This window comes from Zingiber officinale, chromosome 10A (genome assembly GCF_018446385.1).
Source record: "Zingiber officinale cultivar Zhangliang chromosome 10A, Zo_v1.1, whole genome shotgun sequence".
Lineage (NCBI taxonomy): Eukaryota > Viridiplantae > Streptophyta > Magnoliopsida > Zingiberales > Zingiberaceae > Zingiber > Zingiber officinale.
The window spans coordinates 31,091,916-31,107,701 of NC_056004.1; the positions used below are offsets into that span (position 1 = coordinate 31,091,916).

The window sequence follows — 15,786 nt, forward strand, 5'->3', positions numbered from 1 at the left end:
GCCAGAGAATCAGCATCCTCAACACAGTGAAACACATGCATGGCTCGAACCCAAACAAAATTGTAGTTCAGTTTTAAGACAAAACGTAGTCCTTCACACGTTTTCCAATTTTTTTTTTTTTTTTGGTCAAGTACAGAGGATCATGATGTATAAATTAAAATAAATGCACAATATAATATTCTCTTTTGAGTATCACCAGAAATAAATAATCACCCAAAGGGCCGAATGTAAATTCAACCAACAGAATGTTTGAAGTATCGAGGAAGGCATGCCTTATTGTGATGAATCAATGTACAGATTGACTGGAAGAATACACCAACAAAGCTCACCCTTCCTCTTGCCATTCATCCAGCTAAAACTGCAACAGCTGCTGCTCTTGCACAAACAAGCAATCTCACTATTTCAGCGATACTAGTTCAGAGCTGAAGTACAAAGGGAGAACAAAAATGCTGTAGCACACTGTCTTCCTATCTATTAATGAATGCAGAACTCCATGTACACTGGTGTGAATGTAGTGTAGTTTACTGTGCAACAATGCCAATGAGTGAATTGTAGTCCAGGGGCATCAGAATGCAGATCGACCTCGTGCTCAGTTGCAATCTAATCCACACTCCTCTAAGAGAGGACCATCTGATTTCGGCAGGAACGGATCTATTCGTACCCATAGCAATGAGAAAATTGATGCAAGGAGAATGGACCAGACGATGACAATTGTAGGCGTCCGATTTTGTCGGCCGACCAGACCTTTGAGGAAGGGATACAGGTGAACGATCACCCAGAAGGAGAAGAAGAGTTTCCCAAATAGAGGTCCCCATGATTCATATCCATTGTTTATTGCATTGGAGACACCAGCTACAACGCCGATGAAGTTCACAATAAGCAATGTTGTAGGAGGGATGAGCAATGTTGTCCACTTGAATGTGTACAATTCGGAGAAATCTTCATCATCACCACCCTTTGATGTCACAGTGAAACTGGTATCTATGCCGGCAAGAACCTTTAGAAGCCCCTGAAACACAGCAAAGAGATGCGAGGAAACACCTCCAATAACCCAAAACTGTTCATTTCTCCACCAGTCATCAATGCCAACACCGCTCCATCTCATTTCAAGGATGCCAGTTGCGAAGATACAAATGAAAAGCGACAAGAACCAAAGACTTGCTACATTGGAAAGCTGCAATATAGAATGCAAATTGGTATAAAACTCAAGAAACGATAACAAAGGAAATGATTGGAACATAAATACAAAAAAATAAATAAGCTTACCTCTGGGGTGATAAATTTTCCAGTAAGCAAGCAAACAGCAGGCAAGGTACAGTACGCCAAGAGAGGAATTGAAGTCCATGGGTAGATAGTGGCATTAATGTATGACATCCTCTCCAACCATTTAAGCCCACCTCCATATCCATACCAAAGAGGGCAGTGCTTGCTCAAGAAAATTTCAACAGAACCAAGAGCCCACCTAAGCACCTGGTGAAGACGATCAGAGAGATTGAGAGGCGCAGAACCTTTGAAGGCAGCTAATGATGGCACACAATATATAGATCGCCACCCATGGCAATGCATCTTGAAACCAGTCAATATATCTTCTGTTACTGAACCATAGATCCATCCAATCTGGAGCGAGGAAAGGAAATTAAGAAAATATATCTTGTCTGTCGATGGAAAAAAAAAAATCAAGACAGAAGGAATTACCTCTTTTCCCCAGTCCGTCTTGTCTTCATAACCACAGCTAATAACATGGATAGCTTCCTTTAACAATGAAGCTGGGGTAGCGCCTTTAAGTGTTCCCCCATTCTCTAGGAGAGTAGATGCAACAAAAACAGGAGACTGCCCAAATTTCTTTTCTAACTTCTGCCCCGCTGTCATATTAGATTTTTCAGTTTCATTTCCTGTTAATAGTCAAAAATAGTAGCAAGTGTTAATTTGTGAACACAGAATTCAGACATATTTTAATTCAGCTGACTTATAATTTTTTGATGAATCATTGTTGCCTAATGCCTGAATGGAAAAGCAAAATGAACTAAAAAGACACAGCCCGATGGAGAATAAAGAAAGGCATAAAAAAACAATTCTATCCCTCAGTGCTAATAATACATTGTGGCAACTCATGAAAATATATTAGATGACAAGATAGCAACTTCTGAAAACAGCATTGTATACTATGGAATGCCCTTTCACAATCGAGTGCATGACCATATATGGTTATCAGAAATGGAAGTAGTAAAGCATGCACCCTATTGAACGATAAACATTAATTTACAATGCACAATGAATAAAATAACTGCCAGTGATGCTTGCTTGATTAGTCACAAGCATCAACATACCTTTGGTACCTTCTTCGATGCTGTCAAGAGCATATGCAGGTGCTCCATTCTCAGCAATCTTAGAACTAAACCTTTTCTTCTCTTGCTTAGCTTTTGCTGCTTTCTTCTTCCTCCCACCAGTACAACAGCAGCTACAGCAGCACCATTTAGGCCAGCAATTGCATGTTCTATTTGGAGGCTTCTTTTTCTTTGGAGCATCAGTTCCATATAGAGCCTGTCTTCTAAAAACACATCCAGTACCCACATAAATAGGTCCTTGAATCCCATCCAAACCTTTCATATTGATCTGCATCATATCTTTGTTTTAGTACTCAATCATGTGTAAATAAACTTTAATTATAGATGTGTTGAATATCTAAATGTGAAACTGAGGAATGCATAACATATAACACTTACATCAAAAAAGACAATGTTTCGATTAGCATATCGATCATGTCGATCGATACCATCAAACCTCTGCGGAAACTGCACATAGCACACTCGCTTTCCTACAAGTGGATCCATCATGAAACACATTGCTTCTCGTATTGCCTTGCTATTGTTGAAATAATGGTCACAATCGACATTCAGGAGATAGGGTGCATTTGTAAGGACAGAAGAAACTCGAACCTGCCAAATTCATTACCATAATGAGCAAGCCTACAGCTATTTGATATTCAGGTAGACAAATCGTTCAAAATGGCACTTGCTTACCAACGCATTCATGGCTCCAGCCTTTTTGTGATGGTTGAAACCTGGCCTCTTTTCTCTTGAGACATAAACCAAACGTGGCAATTCATTTCCATCAATGTCAAGCCCACCACTTTGCCCAAGGAAGACCTAAAAGTATGCCATGTCGAGAAAATGAGAAATTAAATTCATAAGCATAAGAAAACAAGCTTATTGCTTATAAGTACAAAGTATTGTAGTAAGAAAACTGAAACTTTACCTGAATCATGCCTGGATGGTCACGCACATTATTTCCAGGCCAGGGTGTTCCATCCTGCATCGTCCATCCTTCTTCAGGTACCTTTTGTGCTTTTGCAACCAGGGCATTTATTCGTACCTTAAATTCCTCATATTCTCTCTGTAAAGGACAAAGTTTAGATAGGCAACTTGTGTGCATACTTTACCGACGATAATATAACTATTTGATACCTTCATTGCTCTTCTTTCTTTTATAAAAGAAGGATGGACTTTATCCTTCAGATAATCAATCTTTTGCTGAAAATACCACTCTGGTGCACGGGGCTCTATATTGAATTTCTTACAGAATGGAACCCATTTTTTAGCAAACTCCGATGTTTCAGACAATGCTTCGAATGTCAGCATAGCAGCACCATCATCAGAGACATAGCAAGATACTTTTTCAACCGGGTAATCCACAGCAAGGATTGATAGCACTGTGTTTGCAGTAATTAAAGGTGGTTCCTTCATTGGATCAACTGTACTCACAAATATGTCAATTGAAGCTAATTGAGAAGGTTGCCCTTCTTTTTCATACCTAGGAACAATAATGAACACTTAGGGAAATATTCAAGAAATTGATTAAGATTAATAAATTCTTGTGGGCAACTTAAACTACCTCAATGATAATCTGTCAAGATAAGTTTCCCTTTCAATCGGAAGCCACTTAGGAAACTGATCAAGAATCCAAGAAACAGCAAACCAGATTTCACATATGACGGATATAAGCCACAATGGATATGCATCTTTTGCAGGGTTTGTAACTCGGTAATGGAAGAAGAACCCAGCAACTACCAGTCGGATTAAGATTATCATTCTGTATGGGTTTATTTTGCTGGAAGAGATTGGAAGTTTTCTGGATAGTGGTTGTCTAGCTTCATCCATTCTACAAAGATGAATAGTGAGTCAAATTACAGAAGAGAAAATCTTCTTTGGTATCAATTAACATCAACCAGTGATTTTGGGAGTAAGCCAATGTCAACAAGTTACTAGCAAGAATACCATTTTCATTAAACAAACTTTGGAGCTTACAATGGTAAATCAGACTCATCATCGTTGTTATCCCAGCCTTTATCACCACCATGGCTCCTGGTCATTTGCAATTTCTCTTGTTTTTGCTTCCAACTCTCCATACGCTCCTTCCAAGCCACACTTCCATATCCATAAGCAGCAAGATCCTTGGAGGGGTCCATGGATCTAGGTTGCACTGTGAGGTTAATAGTTCTATTATCAATTTAATTGTCTAAAAAAACCAATGATTCAAATACTATGATAGCGTGCATGCCTGGAAGATTGGGATCTGGAAAGGGTAGAGGGTGAATCCTTTTCCCTCCCCCGCCCATGAAAGAAGGAACAAGAGCATGATGCTCTGGAGGAATGTCATCGACCTGGAAAATGAAAATGGAATTCATCCACCGGAATTGAAGGGTATTGCAGAGTGCATGATAGCCAAAAGCAATGCTGATTTGTTAGTACCATCTCGCCATTGGTGAGTAGTGGGACTTGGGGCAGAGGATGAGCCACATGAGGGTTGTTTATGTAACCCTGACGGCCATAGCTCATGTGACCGTGCAACATTGCTTCTGCCATGTACAGTGAGTCATGGTCATCTCCCCATTCGAACTCATGTTCAAGATCATCAACACCATCCTCTTCTTCATCCCCAGGCACACGAGGGCATCCTGCAAATACAAGATCGTTGAATTCAACAATCTGATACAAGTAAGATATAAGCAAAGAGAGATCTATTACTAACCCTATAGGGAGTTACGGATGAAACCATATCAGGTTCTAAAACAAGAAGGATCATATACACGAAGGATCCATCACTGGGGTTTACTACAGGATTTAAGACTGGAGAGATTTACTGAAAAGGAACTTTCGTGTGTTTGGTATAGCAATACACTAAATGGCCAACTCCAGTTTCCCAAATAGCGGAGTAAATTTTTAATAAATCTCCTAAGAACGAAAGCAGGGAAGGGATCTAGGGCTTCCTTGCGTTTCATTCTTTTACGTACCTTTGAGCCGCTTGAATCTGGTCTTGCACTGAGGGCAGACTTGGTTGCCTTCCCGTCGCTCGTATTCGTAGCAAGTCCTGCAAATAGGAAAGGCGCATTCGTTGCACGCGACAAAGAGATCGCCGTCGACGGTGAGGCCGACGTCGTCGCCACAGATCTGGCACACCTGCCCGCTCAGCTGTTGCAGCGGTCTCGGCTGCAAAGCCCAAACATCGAATCAAAATCACATTTTGACAGCAGGAACCAAAGAATCAAAGAAGGGGGAGGGAAAATTACCCCCGATTCCCCATCGCGCCGGATGACCACTAGCTCGTTTCTGTTGTGCGAGCCGGCAACCAGCCCCGCGCTCGCCTCCATGAAGTATTGCCTCAATCCACGGGAGAACACAAGAAAGGCAGCAACTTGATTCAAATCAAAACCACTGCAGCCTCATTGGAGCGCCATGGTCGCATCCCTCCCTCTTCTCCAGTTGACAATCTCTTTGTCTTCCGCTAAAGTAATGCGATGCCAGCAAGACAACCTACCAACCTCTTCCCCTTCTCTCCATCCCACCACCACTACGGCCACTTATTATTGCTTGATGCTTACACTGCGCCAACCGGATCCATAAAAGGGAGGAAAACCAGAAAGGGGTAGGAAAAAGGGAGGGCACCGCAAAAGAGATAACTTGAAGAAGGCGAAACAACAATACAACAACAATAACAGTACGACACAGAGAAAAGTAATAATAATAATAATAATAATAAAGAAATGGCGAGAGGAAGGAGGACCGACACAGTGGCGAAGGCGACATCTGAGCTGTGCTGCGATCGACTCTTGAACTAAACTCCGAAAACAGCTCGAGCGATCGGTCCGATATCTCATTTCGTGCCCGACCTCAACTCTCAGAGAGAGATCTTTCGGGCGCCAGCGATTCTGCAAATAATTTAACAAAATTGGGTTTGATTTGTCTCTTCTGACACGCATGTACGCCGACACAGCTGGCGCACATGAGGCTTACAGCTAATTTATTGAAAGGGAGAGAGAGAGAGAGAGAGAGAGAGAAGGGAAGGCGCCATGGGAGAAGGAACCAGAGGACTGAAAGTTAACTAAATGCCGAAAATGGATTAAAGAAAAAGCGACACTTTACTTCAACCGCGCGAGCAAAATACGTATTACGCTTTTCACGTATTTATAATCTAATATATATATATATATATATATATATATATATATATATATATATTTTCAATTTTTTTAATTTATTCTTAATTTATACTATCAAATTTAAATTCATCAATTGATTTTAATTTAAAATTCTTTAAATTCGCCGCTCATTTTAAACTGATTGATTAATTAAAAAAAACCCGAATGATTTCAAATTAAAAATGAATTTACTCCTTAAAACGTCTACTAAAAGCCTCCAATTCGATGCCATAAATTCAAAGGTATGAATTTCTGAAAGATTTTAAAAAAATGACATGAAAAAAATGACTGCCAAAAGGAGGGACAGATATAATACTAAAGTGTAGGGGTTTAGTCAAATCAAACCGAGCTAAATAGAAAGAGGTTCGAGATTGTATACAATTTATTATCTCTAAGTTCAAGTTCGGCATGAGTTTAATTTGACCTTTATGCGCGCTTGTATACTCTTGGCGACCCTTACAAATATGAGTGTCGGATGTTCGTCGAGGCATCTCAATTCACTTTTGAGAATCGAGGCACCCGGATGGGTATTTGGATGTCTGGAACTGTGAGGGTCGTCCATGAGTATATATATATATATATATATATATATATATCTTACAAGCCAATTAATACTGGATAGATGGTTCGGTCTCATATTTTGCCCATCAAATAAATTCAGGAAACGCAATAGCTCTTGACGTATGACCCATGTGCACCAAAAGTTCGATCGTCGAAATGGATACTATTGGAGCAAAGATGAGATCGCTTACTCTAAGCGGTCCAGTATTGTCGATCCCACGACAAGATATAGGCAGATAAATTACAGGAGCATTTTGCCCTAGCGTAGTGACTCTTTGCATGCTGAATTAATACTATTGGAGTAAAAAGTGATATTGCTCACCCCAAGCGGCCCAATATCATCGGTCTCATAGTAAAATGTAGTCAGGTAAATTATGAGGAAACATTTTACTCTAGCACAACGACCCTTTGCATGAGGAGGTTAGACATTCAACGAGGCATTACCAAAATGAATACTATTTGATACTATTTTTTTTAGTTGACACAAGTTATCCCAGCTCTTTGAACCGACTAATCTTGGGATGACTTGTCTGGTCCTACAGAAATTTTTCATCGACCACTAGGGGAAATCAGAATGTACTCACAAAGACTCATCTAGACGACAAGCGCATTCTTAGACCTGTTTCTCACTGGAGGAAAAATCTCCTATAATGCATCGCAACTGAGATTCAGATATTAAACCCCTTGATTATCCGTTGGAGGGTCTAACCGTCACACCATTACGCCGAGAGCTACTATTGGATACTATTTTCTTTTGATGAAAAAGGGTAAATATATATCACCAAAAATGTCCAAAGACAACAAGTAACTCATGATCTTGCTCAACATTTTTGATGAAGTATCAAATTCGAATCGGTATCCATGGTACCGAATACATATTTTGCACGATCTTACATGCCAACACACGTCTTGATTACCCAATACTATTAGATATTATTAGTAGCAAAAGGTGAAATCACCACATTAAAAGTAAATCACGGGTATTTTGCCCAGCAATAGTAGCGCATATAAAGAGGGGTCGAGGCAATCAGCAGGATATTTCGTACCCACTTGAAATCAATCCTAGGCCTATTGGAAGTAGCATCCTTGCATGAACAACTGCGTCAGCTCATGGGGGTAACTATTGAACACTATTTCTTGTTTACAAAAGATTATATATTGACCTTGGACGCACCACAACCATCTATTGGATACTATTGTAGCAATAGATGATTATGCTCTTTTCAGACTCTCTCACAATCCGTTTTCATGTTATGTGAAAAGAGATAAATCACGAAGTCAATTTATAGTCGACCGTTGAGTGGATAAAGGTGAGAAGAGTTATCTATTAGATATTATTGTAGCAAAGATGATTACACTTACCCCATGCATCCTTCACAGCCCGTTCCTAGGTTATGTGAAGGGAGGTAAATCATGGGGTTAGCTTATACCCAACCACCAAGTGGGCTAGGGGATGCGATGAGTTTTTCCCTGAGGGTATGCACCCGTCGAGTACTTATTACTCGGCTAGTCCATTATAACGTGGAACATGTAACACTATTAGGGATGCAGCGTGTACCTTCGGAAGTAAGAGATAAAGTCTCTTTTAGGTATTTATGGTTCAATTCTTAATTATGATGTATCGTAGATATTTTTTTTTTAAGTGTTAGACTCTTGAGGCGTCTATTACAAGAATTTATAAATTTATCTGGATGACGATAAAATTTTTTCATAAAATCGGATCGGTCATCCTATAATTAGTCTGGCCATTGAATATCTAATGCTAAAAAGGGAGAGAAAAGAAAAAAAAAATAGCATCTCGTTGCGACCTGAGCAAAGCCACCTGCGACTGGCGATTGTTGGTGTAATCGACCCATAGTTAATATTAACCAGGCTGACCATATTGACTAAGCTTAAGTTGACTCGAGTTGGAGAGTCGATATTTGATCAATATGTTAGTTGATTGAGTGAGATATCGAGTAGGTAAAGGTTAGTCGGATACTTGATAGTCGATCAATATGTTAATTAAGTTGGTTGAACGAAAAGTCAAATATGTCAAGATTGACAGGATACTTGACAAAATATGAAAAGTCCTGGTAGATCACGGTTGACTAGATACTTGATGATCGGAAGTCCAATAGAAAGTTGGTTAGAGAAAAGTATAGTGGGTCAAGGTTGACCGAACACTTGATAGTTGGAAGTCCAACAAGGAGTTAGCATCAAGTGTGAAGTCCAGACATGTCAAGGTTGACCGAATGTAAGGCAATGATGAAATCCAAGCAGCTCAAGGTTGATTAGATGTTAGGCAACGAGAAAGTCTCGGCAGGTCAAGGTTAACTTGATGCTAAGCAACAGAAAATTTCGACAGGTCAAGGTTAATCAGATGTTGGGCAAAGGAAGTCCTAGTAGGTTGAGGTCAACTAGATAGCAGACAAGACGAGAATTTGGCTTTGATAAGGCTGAAATAGGAGTATTAGTCGATTGATAGTGATGCAAAAACGATAGAGTAAACTTCTGAAACCTATAATGTTTGACTCGAATATCATAATTAGATGAGTTTCGGTTCGAACGGAGCTCATTCATATAACTATTATATTTATTACTTGATATCAATCAACTAATATTTCAATCGACTGATGGTTTTAAAAACTGATTAGAAGCAAATCAATTCAATTGTTTGATTCGACTGATAATATCAATCTACTGATAGTTGATATTAGTTGGCTGATGTTAATCAAGGACTGAATAGAAACATATTGATTCGAGAGCGAGACTTGACTAATTACATCAATCGATTGCTCGAATGAATCAGTCTATTGATGGTCAAACTATTGACAAAATCAAATAAATTTTAGAAAGTTCAGAGGTTGTTCAATGATATAAATAGTGTCAGAAACTATATCAATTGACAAATGGGTAAGATCAGTAAATTGATAGGCAGAACTAAGCTTCGATCTAAAAGCTTTAAAAATAGGATTTTGAAGAGATTTGAAGATTTGGTTCTTGGAGGTTTAAAAATGAAGTGCTAATGTGTTTCATACCAACAAGAGGCATTCAAAAGCTACCAATAACAATCAAAGCGAAACTCTCATCTTGTAAAGTTGTTTTGCTTTTATTTGTTATTATCTTTTTGTTTCATTGTTGTATTGCTTTATGAAAACTTATTGTAAAAGGTTTCTCTGCCTCTGAAAGGTTGCCAAGAAAGATAAAGTTATAGTAGTGGTAGATCGCTAGAACTAGACCTTGAATTAGTCATCTTAAGATATGGATACCAAGCAAAACCAAGGCGTTGTGCATGTGACATCAAATTTGATTCAAGTTCTCGCTATACAGCCTGCAATCAAGACAAAGCGATTAGAGTTATTCACCCTCATTCTAACTCACACTAGTGCTAACAACGATCATGCTTGTTAGGACCTTCGGATAGCGGCTAGAGAGGGGGGGTGTGAATAGTCGACCTCAAATTATCGTTTCTTCCTACAATTTAGGTTAGCGCAGCGGAAATATAATGTAGAAATGAAAGTAGAGAAGATCAAACCTCAAACACGATGATGTAACGAGGTTCGGAGATGATACTCCTACTCCTCGGCATGTCCGTAAGGTGGACGAATCCTATCAATCCGTCGGTGGATGAGACCCCGGGAAACCGACTACTAGAAACTCCTTCTGGGTGGAGAAACCTCGCCACAAATTTCTTGCAACAGCAAGATAGGAGTACAAAGATATAGCACAATACAAAGGCAGTAAGAATGTAAAACACAGCTTGCCTTCTCGTCGACTCGATGAAGCAGCAACTTCACGAAACACCTACAACAGCAGGAACCAGCCGAAGGAAGCTTCCACGAAGCTTCAGGAAAATGATAGCTCAGCAAAGCTCTGATTGCAGTAAGATCAGAAAGAAAAGAGAGGCAGGCCTTCTACTGTAGAGGCACTCGACCCTTTATATCCCTGAACCTGCGAACCTGTGAAGAGGGCAGAAGACACAGCAGAAATCTAGCCGTTGTGACTCAACGGCTAGAGCTGGACCGATCAGGCTCCACCCTGATCGGTCCAGACCTTCTCTGATCGGTCTTGGGACCGATCAGGACCTATTCTGATCGGTCCCCAGACCGATCAGCATGCTTCACAGAGAGTTGCCCAACTCTCTGATCGGTCTGTGGACCGATCAGGACTCAGGTGGATCGGTCCACAGACCGATCCCCCTCTTTCTTCTCCCGATCTTCTTCGCTTCTGTATGATTACTGATCGGTCACCAGACCGATCAGGTAATTCACAGAAACACACTGTTTGGTTACTGATCGGTCACCAGACCGATCAGTCAACCAGCGTATCACTGGATCGGTCACCAGACCGATCCAGGTTTAGAGCTCCCAGCCCTAAACCCTACCTGGTCCTGAGAACGAGCTACCGAGCCCTCTCTGACCTAGTCCGGAGAACGAGCTACCGAGCCCTCTCCGACTTCGTCCGGTCCAGAGAACGAGCTACCGAGCCCTCTCTGACCTAGTCCGGAGAACGAGCTACCGAGCCCTCTCTGACCTAGTCCGGAGAACGAGCTGCCGAGCCCTCTCCGGCTTCCACGTCTGGTCCAGAGAACGAGCTCTCAAGCCCTCTCTGACCTAGTCCGGAGAACGAGCTGCCGAGCCCTCTCCGACTTCCCATGCCAAGCTTCCATACTTGGACTTCTCTCGTGCCAAGCTCTCTGCTTGGACTTTTCCGTGCTAAGTCTCCATACTTGGACTTTTCCCGTGCCAAGCTCCCTGCTTGGACTTTTCCGTGCCAAGTCTCCATACTTGGACTTTTCCCGTGCCAAGCTCCCTGCTTGGACTTTTCCGTGCCAAGTCTCCATACTTGGACTTTTCCCCGTGCCAAGCTCCCTGCTTGGACTTTTCCGTGCCAAGTCTCCATACTTGGACTTTTCCCGTGCCAAGTCTCCATACTTGGACTTTACCGAATCAAATCAACTCAAGTCGGGTCAACTAGGTCAACCTTGACCGAAGGTTGCACCCACAATCTCCCAAGTTTGTATTCTTGTCAAACATCAAGATACAACTTTTCTATTCTCGGCAAACATCAAAATACAACTCGAGTCAAGTCAACTCGAGTCGGGTCAACCAGGTCAACCTTGACCTAAGGTTGCAGCAACAATCTCCCCCTTTTTGATGTTTGACAAAAACCATAATCAAGTTAGGTTAACCCGATAACCTAACTTAGGTTTTCCAATAGTTCTCCAATCAATGTTCTTCCTTGAACATTCTCCCCAACCTTGAACAGTCTCTAGACATTTCTCCCCCTTTTTGACACACATCAAAAAGAGTGAATCAAGGTTAAGAGTTTCTTCCTAATGAAAGTCCCATACCTTTCATTGAAACCCTTGATTTCCCCCTTGATACTAAAGACAATAATCAACTTAGTGATAATCTCATATCACTCATCCTCATAAATCGAGTAAAAACTCCCCCTAAAAGTCAACTCCCCTTTGACCAATAGGTAAAACTCCCCCTAAAGGTCAACTCCACCTTGACCATTGCACCAACAATGTCTTGGAGAGTTTCAACCCTTTAGAAATCTAAAACACAAACTTCCAGCTGAAATTTCAGACAATCAGTCGAAAATCAGCATTTTGGCACGCTCAGCCCTTTACTGGATCGGTCACCAGACCGATCCACACTTCCCTGGATCGGTCCAGTGACCGATCTAGACCTCCCTGGACCGATCAACATCCCCTCTGATCGGTCCACAAAGCTCTGATAAGAGTTCTGAATTTTTTTTTCTCCCGAAATTCAGAAACCCCTAAAAAATCACAGAAAATTCCAAAAATTGTAAAATTTTGAGGATACATTCCTCATAACATATATTATCATGGAAAATTAGTTTTCTATGAAAATAACTTCCATTTTTAAATCTTGATACAAAGTTCGAAAGACTTTGAAATAGTTCAAGGTTAATCCATCTTTGTATCAACTTACTCAATGATGAATGTTATCACTAGAAAAGCTTCATCAAGGTTTTTCAAATCAATTTTGAAATGATTTTAAACCATTCAAATTAGGATCACAATCTTAGGGCTAAATGTACATGACTTGTACACAAGCTTTCCCTATGATCCTCAATTTAGAATTAGGCTCATCTAGGTACAAGAGCTATGCACCTTGATCCTAACTCATAATCCTAATATCTCACACACATCTAAGGTGTATCAAACACTTCCAAGTCAATTTTGATGTGAGGTATGGGTTTAGGTCATCTTAAGCTAAGTTCTCATGCATTTTCTAGACAACAATTTGATTTCCATATCAAATTGAGTTTTTATCCTTAAATCAATTTAATTGATCATAAATGCAAGAGATGATGACATGGCATAAAAAAATATCATAAGTGAAAACATGTGCCAATGTCATGATGTCATGTCATAAAGTATGAAACTTAAATAAGGCATGACATATAACTAACCTAAGCATTATCATGACATTTCAAATGATAATAAAATAAATATGATGTCATGACATGACATATGACAAACAATATATGACAAATAACATATAAAGGTATAGAAAATACCTAATTTTAGCCTTAGTTGTCATTTTGATAATTTTGATCATTTTGCCATAAATTCTATATTCCTAAGTGTAATAGACCTAAAATCATATACTAAAGGCTTTTAGATCACTATGTGCCAATTAGATTGATCTTAGAAAACTCCTCAAATGTAGTTGGCACATCCTAATCACCTTAGGAATAGTTCTTAATTTCATTTTCAAGGCTTGATTACACCTTGAATATGCCACCTTTTGCCATGAGTAGGTTAACTACCTATCCAATTAAGGTTGGCACACCCTAAATCATCTAGCGTGAAGGAATCACGCTCCTAGGAACCCAATACCTATTGGAGCTCATTGGGTTCACTAAATATTCACTAGGGATGACTTCCCTAGCAATCCTCCTAATGACCCTCCTAGGCTTTAAAGCCTTGGTCATTTGGGACTCATCAAGATCAACTCTAGGGGTGACTCCCCTTGTGACCTTGGTGATGGTCTTTCTAGCCCTAGGTCTTGTTCCATAATCGAATGGAACATTATGATAAGTGGGCTTGACCACTTGAGTTTTAGGTTTGTAACCCAAACCTCTCATGTTCCTGGGCTTTGATTTCTGACCCTTAGACCCTTGAGTTGACTTCTCTAAATTCTTAAGGGTCTTTTCTAAGTTGTCAAGTCTTGACCTCAAGACTTGATTTTCCTTCTCCAATAACTCAAGCTTTAATTTTCCATTTTTCTTTGAGGTATTCCTAGGCATATGTCTAGTTGTTTTGGAATTCCTACCTAGGTTTTCCTTAACCTTAGATGAGTTAATTCTAGGGTTGGTTTTTCTAGTATTTTCCTTATCTAGGCTAACATGTTTGGCACCTTAGCACGTGTATCGGTTACTATAGTTATCATGCTTATTATTATTGACAATAGCAATAAGGCTACTAGCATGCATCCTACTAGATTTGCAAGAATGTACCTTAGAGATTACCTTAGGGTTTGCCTTAGCTCCCCCTATAGACGTGCTCGGTCTCTTGTCCTTGTGAGATTGCCTCCCCCTCGGACATTGGCTCCTATAGTGTCCCCTTCGCTTGCATTGGAAGCACACCACGTGCTCCTTGCCCTTGCGTATCGGGACTCCAGCTTCCTTGACTTTTGGTGCCGGTGGAGTCTTCCTAATTCTCTTTGGACATTTGCTCTTGTAATGCCCATATTCCCTACACTCAAAGCACATTATATGTAATTTACTTGAAATTAAGTTGCTTGAGTTACCTTGGGTTGATGATGGATATAAGCTCTCTTCTTCATCCCTTCCGGAGGTAGAGGCTTCTTCTTCTTGCACCAATCTTGATGAAGAACTCTCCTCCTCTTCTTCCTTAGATGTTGAGTAGCCCTCAACTTCTAATTCCATACCTCCATGATGTGAGCTACTTGGCTCACTTGACTCCTCTTCATGACTTGAATTGGAGCTCTCCTCATGGAACTTAGCCAAGTTGTTCCACAACTCATTGGCATCGTTGTATCCACCTATCTTACAAAAGATATCATTAGGTAATGAAAATTCAAGGATTTTCGTTACCTCGTCGTTGATTGTGGATTGGTGGATTTGTTCTTTCGTCCACTGGTGTCGGCCTTTTTGCATGTCACAAGGCGCTCCAAATTAATAAAGATTGGAACTCATTTAAGCTAAATAGAATACGTGTAGTAAGGAGTCCCAAGTCGTATTTTTCCGAGGACTAACTAGTAAAAGTGTGTAAATTCTAGAGTTGGTTCCAATCAAAGTATTACATCACAAGATCAAAGAATAAGATCAAATAAGGTTCATTCTCATCTAAACATGATCCATTTCCTTCTCATCAAATAAGCATCAATTAAATTCAGATTTAAATGCACCATTGAATCAATTAATGCAATTCCCTCATCTTCAATCAACAATCAATTCATAATCGCATTCAAATTCAACACTTAACTCATCCACCAAGTCTTCACTTCTCACTAACAATCAACCACATTCTACAAAGGTGAACAATGAAAAGTTTAAGTGATTCATTCATCAATCAAGCTTATTAACAGCCACTTCAACATTCAATGAGTCAAACAAGTATTTCCTAAATTCATGAATTGACTAATCCTAACTTATAGAAACCGAAGCAAAGAATTTCAAGTAAAATAAAATTGCAAACCAAGTTAGTAGCTAACATTACTGTAATTGCAGAAATCTTAAGGAATTAGAATTCGAATCAGAAATAA

The 15,786-nt window shown here is 40.0% G+C and overlaps 1 protein-coding gene across 1 annotated transcript; it reads right to left on the bottom strand.

The window, feature by feature from the left end:
* Positions 1 to 202: 202 nt before the first annotated feature.
* On the bottom strand, positions 203 to 6,212 carry LOC122027885 (probable cellulose synthase A catalytic subunit 5 [UDP-forming]). Its single transcript, XM_042586901.1, has 15 exons — positions 6,065 to 6,212; positions 5,567 to 5,879; positions 5,291 to 5,486; positions 4,749 to 4,954; positions 4,558 to 4,660; positions 4,305 to 4,479; positions 3,892 to 4,158; positions 3,465 to 3,810; positions 3,256 to 3,393; positions 3,021 to 3,146; positions 2,724 to 2,936; positions 2,328 to 2,613; positions 1,696 to 1,892; positions 1,267 to 1,617; positions 203 to 1,174 (listed from the first exon to the last, which is right to left on the bottom strand). The coding sequence occupies exons 2-15, from the start codon at positions 5,645 to 5,647 to the stop codon at positions 590 to 592; spliced, it is 3,270 nt and encodes a 1,089-aa protein (XP_042442835.1). The 5' UTR covers positions 5,648 to 5,879; positions 6,065 to 6,212; the 3' UTR covers positions 203 to 589.
* Between the last annotated feature and the right edge of the window lie 9,574 nt (positions 6,213 to 15,786).

What these genes read in the sequence shown, in the direction of transcription:
- LOC122027885 (XM_042586901.1), bottom strand. Translation starts at nt 5,647, where the DNA reads ATGGAGGCGAGCGCGGGGCTGGTTGCCGGCTCGCACAACAGAAACGAG. An exon ending in GGCGCGATGGGGAATCGGGG is followed by an intron (nt 5,487 to 5,566) that starts GTAATTTTCCCT and finishes TGGGCTTTGCAG; the next exon opens with CCGAGACCGCTGCAACAGCT. An exon ending in TCCAGATCCCAATCTTCCAG is followed by an intron (nt 4,480 to 4,557) that starts GCATGCACGCTA and finishes TTAACCTCACAG; the next exon opens with TGCAACCTAGATCCATGGAC.